Source organism: Serinus canaria, chromosome 5, assembly GCF_022539315.1.
Source record: "Serinus canaria isolate serCan28SL12 chromosome 5, serCan2020, whole genome shotgun sequence".
NCBI classification, from domain to species: domain Eukaryota; kingdom Metazoa; phylum Chordata; class Aves; order Passeriformes; family Fringillidae; genus Serinus; species Serinus canaria.
Window position 1 is genome coordinate 47756691 of NC_066319.1, and position 14575 is coordinate 47771265.

General features: G+C 43.0%; 1 protein-coding gene across 3 annotated transcripts in view; it reads right to left on the reverse strand.

Moving 5' to 3' along the window:
• SYNE3 (spectrin repeat containing nuclear envelope family member 3) overlaps positions 1 to 14575 on the reverse strand; it is a 74961-nt gene that overhangs the window by 24427 nt on the left and 35959 nt on the right. For all 3 annotated transcript variants that reach the window (XM_030240706.2, XM_030240711.2, XM_030240710.2), the window contains exons 5-15: positions 10251 to 10412; positions 9182 to 9526; positions 7921 to 8057; positions 5851 to 5998; positions 4920 to 5102; positions 4529 to 4672; positions 3458 to 3592; positions 2341 to 2502; positions 1433 to 1596; positions 377 to 503; positions 47 to 202 (exon numbers count right to left, since the gene is read on the reverse strand). In XM_030240706.2, the coding sequence (XP_030096566.2) occupies positions 47 to 202; positions 377 to 503; positions 1433 to 1596; positions 2341 to 2502; positions 3458 to 3592; positions 4529 to 4672; positions 4920 to 5102; positions 5851 to 5998; positions 7921 to 8057; positions 9182 to 9526; positions 10251 to 10412 (1863 nt within the window). The remainder of the gene's footprint in view (positions 1 to 46; positions 203 to 376; positions 504 to 1432; positions 1597 to 2340; positions 2503 to 3457; positions 3593 to 4528; positions 4673 to 4919; positions 5103 to 5850; positions 5999 to 7920; positions 8058 to 9181; positions 9527 to 10250; positions 10413 to 14575) is intronic.

Below are 14575 nucleotides of genomic sequence, written 5' to 3' on the forward strand. Positions count from 1 at the left end.
CACACTTATTGCAGTATTTTTCTCTATTCACCCCCTGAAATCTAACCTCAAGTTTGCTCTGGTGTCCCTTAATTTCTTCTTCAGAAGATGGAGTCCCAGCAAGAATTTTGGTCAGTTTGGTGTTTTCTCCTTGGAGCCACTCTTCAAAGTCATGTAGGAGCTTCAACTGGGTGCTTGCAGTTTGCCCTTCTCCCATCTTCTCCTGGGATACAGAACAACAGGAACAAAAAAGCCCTTAATGATATGTCAGACATTTCCTCTGAAGGCCTGACTGTGAAATCTTAACCTCCAACTTTGTAACCCACATTTCAGATGAAGGCAATGAAACTGTTCTTGTGAGGCTGACATGAGGGAAAACACAGAGTCCCCATCTCACCTGCTTATGGTTGGGATCGACATCAAAAAGGTGAAAAGCAGGTCTAGACATCCATCTGCTGTCCACAAATGCTCTTTTCTTCTTCTTCTCAGCCACTGGTCTACTTAACTGCCACTTTTTGAGGAGGCTTGGAAACACAAAACCAGAGATATCAGTGCAGTGAACATCCACACTTTGACTGGGGCTATGGGAGACAGCTCTAGGGAAACAGCACTATTGTTGTTATTATATCATTATTAATAGTCATAAAACTATTACTATTGAAGTTATTCCCAACCAGAGTGTCTCACAGCTGCAGCAGGACTCTAGCTCTAACATTTCCAAGTGTTTTGTTTCCTTTTATTTTGGGGACTAAAAATAATACTTTGGCAATAGAATTTTCCTTCTGGTTACAGGAGGCAGTACAATCAAACCTTACTCAGTTTTGTAATTTATTTTTTGTGCCTGACAGTACTGTAATTTATTTTTTGTGCCTGCCATATTCTGACAGTATGTATGAATACAATCATACATGCAGCACACCATTAAATATTAATGCAGACTAGCAAATAGGAGCAGCATTTCAGCACTACACAGTGGAGGCAAAATAAATTAAGTCTTCATTTCCAGCTAAAGTGAAGATTTTTAGCTCTGTTTATACTTCTGCAGGTTTGCAAAAGGCACAAATCCCATTGCAGATACAGCCTCCTTGGAGGCATCTCCAAGGAGAACAGGAAGATGAGACAGAGGAGCACAAGTCACCCAGTCTGTGCCAAATTTCCTCTGACACAGACTGGCAGAACAAGAGTGAGCCAGGCCATAAGACACTGCCTACTCTAACACAAGGTAAAGGAAGATTCACAAACCTTGTGGTTCACAGAGTCTTAAAAAGGTTTCCTTAAAAGTAATGATTTTCTGTTTTCAGACAATTAAATAAAATCTCATATTGCTTCTAGCATTATGGTATGGCTGTTCACTTTCACAGCACAGAGCAAAAAGCCTCAAGTGTCTCTGCTCTTACTGCAGTAAAAAGAACCCTGTTGAAGAGACTTAAGGAAAACCTACATGAACACTTACCCAGTTGCCATCTCCTTCAGTGATTTCCATGACTCTTTCAGCTGATCCAGCTCTGCCTGGACATGGGCAGTCTCCTCTGGAGAAGAATTCTCCATGACCAACTGGCCATGAGCTTCCACAAGGTGCAGCTGGATCTCCTTATCTGGAAACTCAGCCAGCATTCTCTGAAATGCAAAGCCCTGAAATTACTCCTAGGTATCCTGGATGAAGTGGAGGCTATATCAGACTGAAGGCCATGCTCAGTCCAGGACTATGCTGGTTTTGTTGGTACTAGCTAGAACATACCTAGAGGGAAAAAAAATATGCTGTGGATGCTTCCAAAGAGCCAACCTAGGTCAAAGAGCTGATGGGAGGACTTTGAGGGTGCAAGATGTCAATGCACCTCCTTCTGTAGCCTTCCCAAGAAAGATTTTGGTCTCCCATATGAAGGCAACAGCTGCCAGCTGAAGTGTGAATTTAGAGTGAATTTAGCACGCAAAGTACTGCTACACAGGAAAAACTGGCAGCTTTGGAACAGCTCAGTTCCACAAGTAGAAGGCCATCTAAAATGGCAGGAATGTTCAATATATTGATGAGTACACACAGGCAAAGGCAGGTATTGTTCAGAGAGATCATCTGACAGGAACAGACTGCCTATCCTGTGCACCTACCCTTGAGATGGTGGTCCCATCTCAACACTTACTCATTTTCTCTTGTCTGTCACTTACTCATGCTCTTGTCTGTTACATGGCCCCACATGCCACAGCACAGGGCAAAGCAGAGAGGCAACACCAGCCAACAGTCATTGCAGGAGAAACACACATCACTTCTCTCCTGAACCAGCAAATCCACACTAGAAACCCCCACTCGTAATGTCTGAATGCTGCAAAGTGAATAATTAACATCTTGAACTAAGATGCTTTTCCTACCTCCAGGTCTTCCAGCCTGCCCTCGGTGTTCTGCTCTCTCTCAGCATCCTGGCAGGAGTCAATCTTCTCCCTGGTTACTGAGATCCACTGCTGGAGGTCAGACAGTTTGTCATTATATGCCCAGTGCTTCTGAACGTGGTCTTCACTCTGCTCTATCATCAGCTACAAAGGATAAAAAGATGTCAGCAACCAAAGAGAAGCAAAAAACACTTTATTTACTGGCTCTAACACTATGATGGGCACAGAACCTCACGGGCAAAAAGGAAAAATGCAGTTATTAATGAGAGACAAAAAACCTATGCTTTTAGCATCAGTGGTGTGGAAAACACCTCCAAGCTCCTGCAGGCCTGAATTCAACCACACGGGGGGGTATTAAGAACTAGAATTGCTCCCTTCTCAGCTGAAAGGGAATAGAGAATTTACATGTTTGGGGTTTTTGTCAATATCAAATACATTTACACTCCCTGAATCAGAAATCACTGTACAGACTTGTTTGGCAAAAGTTCAGTACAGTATAAATGGGATGATCGAAACTGAAACTAGAATTCCACAGGGCATGTTCAGGTAACACTTTAACACACGTAATCCTATAGTGAATTGCATAGCTAAGGAAACTTCATGAGCTCTTCTTCTGAGAATCTTCTGAGACTGCCCTGGAGGTCACTTTATAGGTATGTTTGCAAGCTACAAAATACCTCAGGACAAAGCAAGTATTTATGCAATTGCTGCACTTTTCTGTCATTAACTTTTAGATCACAAAGCCATAAAAACCACAAACACTTTGGTACAAACCCCCTCTCCTGTAATCAGTGAACTGCAAACACCACCATGACAATATGAGTTCTTTTGGTCAGAAATCTCAGGCCCACTCCAGAAACAGTTTATATAGACAAAATCCATGTGGATAGCATCCTATCCCAAGGGAAATCACATTAGAGATAATCAAAGAATCCTGGAAGAGTTATCAAAGTCCTAAGAATTCACTGCTTTCTTTTCCTGAAATGAAAATATCTGTCACTCAAAGCATGTAATGGCATAAGCTCAAAGATGTTTTAAAATACTTTTAAATAGAGGCAACTGACAACTCCTCAGACAACTAAAAACGTCCTTATGTTACCTCCAGTGATCTCTTCAGGGCCTGAGAATCAGATGAGAGTTGGTTCATTTCATGCCTGTGTGTGGTATTTGACTGCACAAGCTTCTCTACCTCCTCCATGTGAATGGCAAGCTCTGCCAAGTCATCTTGGATCATCTGCAGAGGAAAAGACAGATTCCATGTGTGTAGTGTGCTAGGTATGGCATGGACTTTCAAAAACATACACCAAAGGTAGCTCCATTTGACAGTGTGAGGAGAAAAAACCCAGCAACAACCACTGTCATTAGAGAAGATGAATTGCTCTGATGCCTAGGAGTAAATGTTTCTGAAAAAAATAGTTGGATGTCCTTTACATGTTACTGGGAGCTAACAAAGAAGATAGGTTGTATGGTATAACCAGCAAAGAACTGTGGTGATAACACCCTGAGGTCACCAAGGATGAAGTGCCACAGTACAGGTGAGCTGTCACAGCTCACCAGGGCAGTCCCATCCCCTCTCCCTCCTCCTCCTGCTCCTCTCTCCCCTCTCCCAGGGATGTAATCCCACTGTATGCCTTGAACAGGCTCTGCTGCATGTTGGCCCCTTTGCTGAGCCAGTTCCAAACACTAACCAAAACATTATCATCTTTTCCCATTAATTTTGTTTTTCTTATCTTGGACAGCTGAATCAGCTGTGGAGTAAATCCAGAATGTGTCCCAGCTAAGTGCCAAGGGAAAGAGCAGAAAGAGCAGGATACAGAAGGAAGTGGAACAGTGGAAATTCTTTTGAGGAAGCTAACCTGAACCAACCTATCTTGTGCAGTTTCACTGCTAGTGGGAATGGTCAGGATGCACTTTCTTTAGCAATTGAGCTAGCCCAAGAAGGTGTACCACCAACAGCCCCAGCTGCTTCTTCCTTCCCTCAAGCTCAGTTTGCCAGTGCTTCATCTGCACTGCTTTAATTTCATTCACTCATGCTATAAACTGGACCAAATGAAATTATCTAACACACAGTCAAGGGGAAAGGTACTGAATTCCCAATACTAAGAAAACATGAACAATCAGGAAGCACAGTTAGCTGAGGATAACATGGCCAAGCAATACTGTAATGTACCTGGAGTCTCTGGAGTTGTGTCTTTTTACCCAAGAGGTCAGGCCGTGGTTCCTTCTCCAGATCTAATTTGGCTTTGATGGCAGATAATTTCTTCTGCAATGATGCAAAACCAGCATCAAAGTTCTTATGTTGCATTATCAAATTCTAGATGGAGAAATAAGGAAACAGGTCCAGTATTTACCATATATACCTTGGCATTATGTTTTGTCAATATCTGCTTCATATTCAGGACAAACACTGAGCTACACTATGCAACAGACCACAGATTTATTTCAATATTTGATCAACCTAGGAGAAGGGATTAGTGCTAAATTTATATGTATAAAACTGGCTTTGTAAAGACTTCATCCTTGTCTTTATCACAGGCAAAGACAGTATATGGGGAGTTCACCTGGAGTTTGCTCTTGCTTTGCAGCAGACCTTTGTGTAGAATTTCTCTCTCCTTTGAAGCTTCAGCTACTTCTTGAAGGAAAGACTCTGCCTTTTCCTCACCAAGGACATTGTTTAGCACATCTTTCTTTAGCTGTAACATCATCAACTTTTCTTTGAACTGGGAGCTTTCAGCTAGAGCAGCCTGAAGGAGAAAAGTTCATCCAGTGAAATCATGGCAAAAAAAAAATCATATAACCATATTATTCTCACACAAGTCACACAACTAAAGCAGTACAACAAAGTCAGGTAAAAACAGCATGCTGGGCCAACAAGGGGTAACAGAAGGTACCTGGACAGTGCCCAGTTAAAGGAAAAATCTTCCTGATAATGTTAGAGGCACCAGGGCTGCATCCATTTTGTGAACAGAAAGAGAAGTAAGCTGTACTATGGAAAGAGTTGTCTGTGCAGAGGAGAGGCCTAAACAACCAACAGAAAGGACAGCTTGAATGCTCATCCTGAGGATAAATTCCATCCCTGTTCACAGACACATTTATTCTGGAGATCACAGGGATGACAAAGTAACACACACACCCTGCTGGGAACATGCACTAATTGTGCATTTTATACCCACATCTATATCACCACACAATTCCTTAACAGAGCCCACAAACTCCCCATCCAGGGAGATCTGGGCCAATGCTAAACAATATTATCATCATCATTGTTAAAGATACCTGGCACTTTCTGCAGCCTGCTCAGCTGACAACTCCAGCTTACCAAAGGGAAGGCTGAAAATAAGCCAAGGTGCTGCAGCTGGGGCCAAGTAAAGAGCTCCATCCCTCCTGTGGCTTTCCTGCCACACTGGCAGCACCTTCCAGCTGCTGCTGCCTGGCAGCTGTAGGCAACCTTAGTCAAACCCACATCTCTGACCTTAGCAACAGCTTTGCTACCTCAATGTGAGCCAGCTCTGGCTCTGGAGTCTCCAGGAGCATCTGGACCGAAGGCTTCCACTGCTCAAAACTTTGCAGGGGATTTTGGATGAGTCTCCACAGCTGGGTTTCTGTGTCACTGCTCATTTTAGAAGTCTTGCTTCTAACACTGTAAGGATAAAGTGACAACCAAGAGAAGGATTATGAAGAAATCCAAGCCCAAACATTCTATTCTTCAAGGCATGAATTAACACAACACTGGGGTGTAAACCATTCCCAACACAAAAGCCTCAGTCTGTTTTACTGCCTGAGCCTGCTGTGGCGTGCCAACAGCTGCTCTGCCAGTCAGAGACATCTGACAAAACTTTATTTAGATGTCTCAGGACACACTTGTCTTCTGTGCAAGTGTGTATCAGGAGCTACTCTGCTTTTCTAGTAGCCAGCAGTCTTCCCTTGTATGTGAACTTTCTTGGCTGCTGTCACCAGTGTGATTTAACAAATCATATTATCAGAGCAGTCTCACTGACTCAATGGAGGAACAAATCAAGAGGGTCTAGAATGTAACTGCAGTTGCCTGTAAAAAACAAGGTTTTGTTTCTTTAAAAAATTACATTAAAAAGTCGTTGATAACCTTATGTTAACACAAAAAGTGAAAAATACATTTTTATTTCAGACACAATTACTTTAAATTTTCCAGAACCACTTGAATTTATATTAGTACATAGAGGTGATTCTGATAAAAAAGCTTTGCATTTATGTTTATGTATTCACATATTTATACATAATACACAGCTCTATTATTGGGGGAAAAAAACTAAATCAGCAAACCTTCAAAGACAATCCAGGCTCCTCTAAAAGAGGCTTATCCCAAACACAGCCAAGTGACAAGGCCCAGCAGTGACACACCCTGTGCAGCTGCCTCCTGTTTTTCTCAGCTTGCCTGACCTCCCAGTTTGCAGAATCCTGCCTGACATGGCAAAACGCAGCCCGAACTTTCTGTTCACAGGGGAACAGTATCTTGCCAACTCACAAGACATGCAGGTGAGAGCAATGCCCACCAGGATCAATACTGCCCTTCCACAAACACAGGAACAACAATCTTACCTGTGTCACTGGGCCATGACGGGCTGAACAAAGGCAAGTTTGCAGAGGCCAAAAGCTCCGCAAATAGAAAGTTCTGCCTTTACTTAATGTCCTCTGCTATTTGCTCTGCTGCCCTGCCAGGCTCAGTGGGAAGCTGCCAGACTTCCCAAAGAAGCTCTGGAGAGAAGCTGGCAAAGAAGCAGCTGCCATTTTCTACTCAGGGAAGTCCCTGCCTTCTTTGCTCCTCTTTCAGCTTTGCTTACTTGCTAGTTTTTAAACTGCAATCCTTTCCCACAATGACCTACAACCCTTCCAGCAGGACAGCATACTGTGCACAGAGGGAAATAAGCTGGGATACAGGAAAAGAACTGACCTTCTTTTTTCCCTTAAAAAAATGATCCTTTCTTCTAGTTTGGAAAATTTGCTGCAGCTTCTTTACTTCCTGATTCCAGGCAGCCTGGAAACGGAAACACTGAAGTCTGGGAGAGGCTAAACTTTCAGAGTTTCCAACCCAAGGCAAGTTGAAAACAGGAACATGCATATAAGCTGCCAGGAGAAGGGGAATGAGCTCTGCCAAATAATTGCTAAGGCTGGTGAGTCACTGCAACAAACTCAGCAAGGGAGGGCCACAATTCTTCTGAACCGTTTACTACCACAGCTCCTGTCCTGATTTTCTAGTTGCTGGCATGAAAGGCAAGCAAAATACATAAATTATTATTATAAAATGCTAATTAGATCAAATTAGCTGCCAACAATCTAATTTTCTCCAAACCATACACAACATTAATGATGCAGGATCATTGCTTGAAAATGACCAGGAGCCTGCAGCTCCTAGCAAATGGCTAAAATTACAGCTTGACTGAAACACGGAGGCGGATGTAATTATCAAAAGCTTTTTTTTCTACCCATCACCTACAACTGGATGGCATATCACTTTTTTTTCCTAGGCCCCTGACAATCCCTGAGAGATTTCCCCCACCTGCCCACCATAATCAGATTTCCCAGTACCTTTGATACTGCTGTATTGCAGAGACAACACTCTCAGCATGTGGCTGCACATCTTGGGAAAACCGTAGCAGTTCCTTAAGCTGAGCCTTCAGCCTCTCAATCTTTGACTCTTCTGCAGCCAGAGCTGCTCTTGTTGCCTTAATTACAAAAAAATTAAGAGATCACACCTTATGTAGTGTCTGCCATATCAAATAAGAAGTAAGGCTGCATCTCAGGGTATGCACAAATCCCCTCTCAGTGGTTTTTTCCTGGTTATAAGGAATATGGTCTTTGCTAAGACAGAAAACATTCTCAGCAACAGTTTTTTTTTCCAGCAGGCTCTCTCTCCTCCCCTCACACTGCCCAGCCTCTGCATCTGATCTGCAGGGCTCACCGTTTGAACAGAGTGAATCCCAAACAGGCCTGGTTTCAGTTCACTGGTGCTGCGTTTTTGGAGCAGTCTTAAAAGCATCTGTTTGCCTGAACAGATCTTTCTCAGAGCTCACATACAGAGAATGTTAATGCTAGGGTGACTCAGGGAAACAAAAACAACTAAAACCCATGCAAATGTAGCTGGATTGAACCAGTCTAGATCTTTTTGATCCTTTCTGCATATACTTTTCCCAGTTAGTCCTGCATTGCTCTAGATATACAAACAGCAGTGAAAGGCATTTTGAGAACAGATAATAAATGCAAAACCAGCCCTCGAGAGAAAATGAGTAGGAAAGATTCTTATTTACTTAATGTGTGACCATTTTTTTTTGCACTCATTTTTGCAGCAGATTGGTTTTGGTGCAAATGCTGCATTGTTACAATCTTGGGACTTCTTGGTACTGATGATGTGCCCACTAGTAAGGGAAGAGAGGTACCAGTCTTACAGAGGTGATGGGTATGCCATAGCAATGGTCGTACCAAACACCCCAGAAATATATGTATTTGTGTCTGTGTCTATATATATTCAGTGAGGCATTCATTTCCTGCTTCTTTTTAAGTGGAGCAAATTGTGTTGCTTGCTCTGTATTGTGCTCTTTTTGCATATGATCCCTTTGAACTCTAGGCACAAACTGCAGCACATCCTCCAAGCCTGCTCCTTCTGTGCAGTGTAAGATGAAGGATGGGGCAATTGATTCCGTTGCTGGCAGTCACATTTTCCTCTGTGTGCTTCAGACACACTCATACTCCTTCCTCATCATCTCTAACCAATGAGGCATCTGTTGGATGTGACTATGCATGTTCAGTCTCTGGTTGCACTTGATCCTCCACACAAAGGGTAACAACTTACATTGCATTTTTTCCACAGAGTTACAAACTCATCTTCAGTCTTTTCCCCTTCCCCAGGGTCCAGGTCATTTTCTAGTCTCTGTAGATCTTTCCTCAGCTGCTGGATGTCTGCTTCTAATTGTCTGGCTTGGGACTCATAGGCACTTTCAGATTGTTGGATCTTGAGCAATCTCTCCTCCTCCTCACTACTGAGCAGTTTCAACTTCTCCAAGGCTTTTCTTAGCTCTTCAAGTTCATCCTTCAGTCTTGCAGATCCAAGTGGAGAGGTATTCTGAATCACCTCTGCACACTGATTTTCAAGGTGCTTCCATTTCTTTCCACCACTCCTAATGTCTTTGGCAATTTCCTGCAAAAAGAAGTTAAATAAAGATTATCTGCAGAATGGGAAGCTGGGGGAAAAGCTGAAATCAGTTGGAAAAAAGACCACCTCTCCTCATTGTACATATTTTGGTTTTCACCTATTATTTCAAAATATGTCTTTTTTCAAGTGACCAGAAGCCAGGGTTAGTCATCTGACTGCCTTCTGAGTAATATTAATTGCCATTGATTCTTAAAATACTGGTTTTCATTAATGCTTATCACCTGAGATCTCTGACAAAGAGAACAGGAACTAGCTGCAGGCACTAGACATATATTAATAGTTGGATCTCAGGGATTTTAAGCTAAACATTAAAAGCATTGGCACCAAAATAGAGGATATTGTTCTCAAAACTGGTATTTTAATCACCAGCTCTAAACTCTCAAAAACTGTGAACCTTCAGGGTCTAATTGGATCATGTTTCCAAATCTGATTTATTTAAACAAGATTCTCAAAGAATCACACAACCGTTGGAGCTCAGGCTTTAAGAAAAACAAACCAGACCAGTTTGTGACTCATACTGGAAGAACCACACATACAAACAGTTTCAGGACCTCTTACAACTCATCTGCCCTAGCCCATGCTAAAACCACCATCTACTTTGTATGTGCAATTCTTTTCTGAAGAACACCCTTGTATGGTTTGAGCAACACATATGGGCATGAAAACCACACAATCCTAGCTCCTTGTTAGAGCTACATTGTTCAAGGACCTTCAGTGCCTTTAGCTTGTCCTCTGCTGAGGTCTTGGTTGCTCCTCCAGTGCAGCAGTTTAATTTCTCTGTGACACCACTCAGCCACGACTGAAACTGGTTGACACTGGCGCTGTACTGCTCATGTTCCTTGGTAATTGTTTCAAGCAGCTTCACTCTGTTCTGTAACAAGAGACATCAGAAGTAGTGAGAACTGTGCTCATCTGGCTCTTTTTCCTCTACACTGTAACCCAGGATTTATACACAAGACTCCCTTTTCAGGAGCCCTGATAACACCTGGCCTCCACAGGAATTTAAAGTTTACTCGAGAAACAGAACACAAAATACACAAAGGCTTGCTCCTGTCTGGATTTTGCTGCAGGCTCTCAATGTCTAAGTCTCCAAGATCACAAACTGCAAGGCCCTGTCAGCTGATTTTCTGGCTTTCCAACTCTCTCTTTTCCTACTCTCTCATTAGAAAAAGAGACAGAAGTTTGTTTCTGGTTTTCAATTTGAGAAACAAGCAGTTACTCTTGTGGGTTAAAAATAAAGATGAGCACATCTTATCTCTCAAAACGAAAATAAAAGAATGCAGTAGAGGCATGAAAATTGTTTTAAATAGTTTTCATTATTTAACTGCATTGAGAATGACCATCACCTTCAATTGTGTGGTCCAGGCGCTTTTGTACTTACTTAGCAGGTCACAAAATATTCTGTGGTGGTATCACAGACCCTGGAAGCAAATCCAAGCCAATGGAAAGCAGGCTTCATTTTTCAAGTTATTTATTACCTGTGCACCCTATAACAATCCCTGAATTTACAGGGGCCTGCACATCATGAGCTGCTGCCTGCTGATCCAGTCTGGCACTCCTCACAGAGCCACATTTGCTTCCACTGGCCTTGTTTGCCAGCCCAAGTTCAGGCCTTTTTGATTCTGACACAAATCCCCTGCTCTGTTGTTTCACTAGTATAATATTCAGCCTAAGTATTATCTTCTGCAAAATCAGACTGATTTTTCCTGCCCTTCTCCAGTTGGCACGGAGAGCAACTGAGGTACACTGTGGTTACATTAGATTACCAAAAAAATCACTCCTTGTGCAATCCATTTAGAGCTTGCATGCTTGAAAGCACCCTTTGCTCTCACAGACAATGGGCCAAGTTTCATTTTCTGTAACACAGGACACAGCAGTGTCCTCTGGGCAGCTGCCCTCCAGGGCAAGCAGGGGAACAGCTGCCATGCTGGGTAGAGCTGAAAAACCCCTTTGCATTTCCCTTGTCCCTTGTCTGGACAGGTCCCCACACCTGCCTGAGGTGGCAGTGAGCCACCTCCATTCTGTCAGCCTGCTCTGCAGCCAGGCCAGCAGGATGCCCCATGTCCTGGGGGTGGCAGTCCCTCTGGGACTCTGCCCTTCTCCTTTGGGACAGGGCATGCCCACGGTGCACTGCAAAGCCACCGCCCTGCAAGTGCAACACCACCAGCCTGGTTTTCACACTGCCACTTCAGTCTCTGCTGACTTTGCAAACCCTGAGTGACTCCCCTCTAGTTAGCTGACTTGCTGTGGGACACAAGAGGGACAGCTAAGGGACACTGCTTTCCCATGGAGAATGAAACACTGCCCATTTATTAGGGCATGGTCTTTACAGCACCAGCCATACACAGGTTTGGATGAAACCAAAGGGTAGAATTATGGCTGCAGACTTCTGTGGCCAAGATGTGTCCAGCAGACCACCTCACTTGCTAAATCCCCATCTGACAATTCTCAAATCTGCAGAGGCTAAACAGTTCATGCTTCAGCCTCAAGCCAAGGATCTGAAGAAGACAACCTTACAGCAGTGTAAAAGGGCCACACATCAAAGTGACCCAATTCAGGCTAAGCCTATTGAATTGACTCCAGGGAATTAGATTATTTTACTGGCAGAAGCTCCAAAAGGCATAAATCAAAATAACAAAGCAGAGATGTTATTAAGCTCAAAAATCTTAGGCTTATGTACAGGGGGGTTCAAAAGGAAGTCAAAACAACCTACCCTTGGCCAGCTAAAATAAAGGAATAAGCAGTTTTGGTTGGTCTGTGAGGTCAAGAAACAGATGCCATGGGTCTGGACAGACCGTGCCAGCTGTCAGACAAAAGGTTACAAAGAGTTGGCTGAGCCCTCCCCCACAAGAGGTTAAGCAGGAAAACTTTCCAGTGATGAAAAACGAGGTATCACCAGCTCCTGTTAGGTTAGCTGCTTGGGGAGCAGGACAGGGTGAAATTCAACATCCACATTCACTAGGCTGAAGTGAGGAGACATGAAGCAAGGACAGGGCCCTGCAAAGAGTAAGAGCACAGACAGGAAAGGAATGGGTTGGCCATGGGCTGCAGAGAAAGGGATGTGTCTGGGCAGCCCTGGGTGCTCAAGGACGATGCCCAGAGGCTTAGGAAGCCCTCTCCCCTAAGCTCCCTTCACAGTCAGGGAAGGCAAATTAGCCTCCTCTGGAAGGCAATCTAGAGCACATAGAGGAAGTTCCCACTTTAAATCCCTGTAGAGTCTCAGGGAGAGTACAGAAAGCTCCTGTAGCCCTTCTGGTGCTTTTAGTCTTACCCTTGGGATACCTTAGCAAACTATTGTGTCTGGGTTTCAGTTAACAGAGACAACATGGACTGAAATTAATCTGATGTGCTCAAAAGTATTTAATATATTTCCTAAATATCAACTTCCCATACATCATAACTTTTCTTACCATTTTCAATCATCATTTATGCTGAAACACACAACCATTTACCTCTGCATATTTTTAATTTCCTGGGAGAGGGAAAGCTTGTAGGAAATGACTGCCACATCTAAAAATATTCCTATCAATGTAATTAAAAGATATGCTTTTAAAATTTGGGAATGTTAAAGACACATGTTAGCACTAAGGAAAAAAAAAACCTCCCACCATTTGCTCATACCAAAGAAGCAATATCACAGGCAAACCATTTAAGAAACACTGTCCAAGAGGCTCCCTTCTGATAGAGCTGGACAACTGCACAGGGTCTAAAAATGCCCTTCAAACACCAGAGTAATCTACAAACACCAGTGAGCCTCCAGTGCTCAGGCATTCAGCTGGCATCTGCAAGTCACATTTAGTCTGGCCTCTCATCATGTCAGGGGCCAGAACAATCCCCTTACAACTCCTGTGTCTCTTTCATTCATTCACTCATGCCTCCTGCCCACTGGAAGAGGTGGCAGGGTTTCCCTAACAACTTTTATACTTTCCAACACAATTCCCAAGGTGCCTGTCACCTTGGCATTAGATAATAAACTCCTCATTTACTTCAGTTGCAAAATCCAAGGTTTTCCAACTCCCTTTTTTGTTCCATACCTCCTGAAAGAGGAATTTCTTAGCTGGATTCTCTTACTCCATCCTTCTATGAAACGTGGTATTCATAACCAATGCCAAAGAAAAGCTTTTTCTAGTGTCTCAGTTGGCTGGAAACATAAAGACATATTTTGTCTAACTAGTATGAGCCACTTCCTGATCTCATTTACACCAGCACATATCCAAGTCGGTTAGAGAAATCACACCATGTAAAATCAGTCTCACAGAGGTCACATTCTGGCTTGGAGCATTCAAATTACTTGTCTAAAAGAACAGCTTTATTGAAATAACTACTGACTGTCTCCGGCTTCAAAACCAAAGACAATTTTGGTGAGGAGGTAGTGAATGATAATTTGAAATGGCAATCTAGACAGACAACTCCTGAATTCCCAGGAACCTTCTTATTTGTATATCCTGATGCCTTGTAATCAAGGGATCTGCCTTTAAAAATAAATAATCAGTGTTGAGGCCCAAGTCTGCTGGTGGCTTCTCTGTGGCAGCTGCAGCTACAGAATTTCCAAACATACTCTAGATTTTGGAGACATTAGCAGTAGTTGTATATTTATGGCTAGAAAAGTACCTGAACTACATGCTCACAAAAGATGCCAGCTAAGGGGGGTTTTTGTCACTTTTGGGGCTTGGGGTATTTTACTTCGAAAGAGAAAATGTATCTATGGGGCAAGCAGGGCAATGGAATGTTGTTGTTCTTCCAGTGTGATCTGAAGTTAACTTTGTAAAACAGCATCCAGGGAGGGGAAAGCATCCATCACTGTCAGGCTCCATTTCTGGACTGGTGTGTAGGTGTGGGAATTAATAGAAGGCAGCATTATAATAGAGGCAGACAGCAGAACCAATGTGATGGAAATGATTTCTATTTGCACCAGGTAATTCCAGCCTATGAAATTCTGGAAGTCACTGTGAGCAAAAACTAGGTTTTAATTTCTATATGTTTGGTATAGATGTATCTATATATATTTAAAATACCCCTTTGAGTATTCCTATT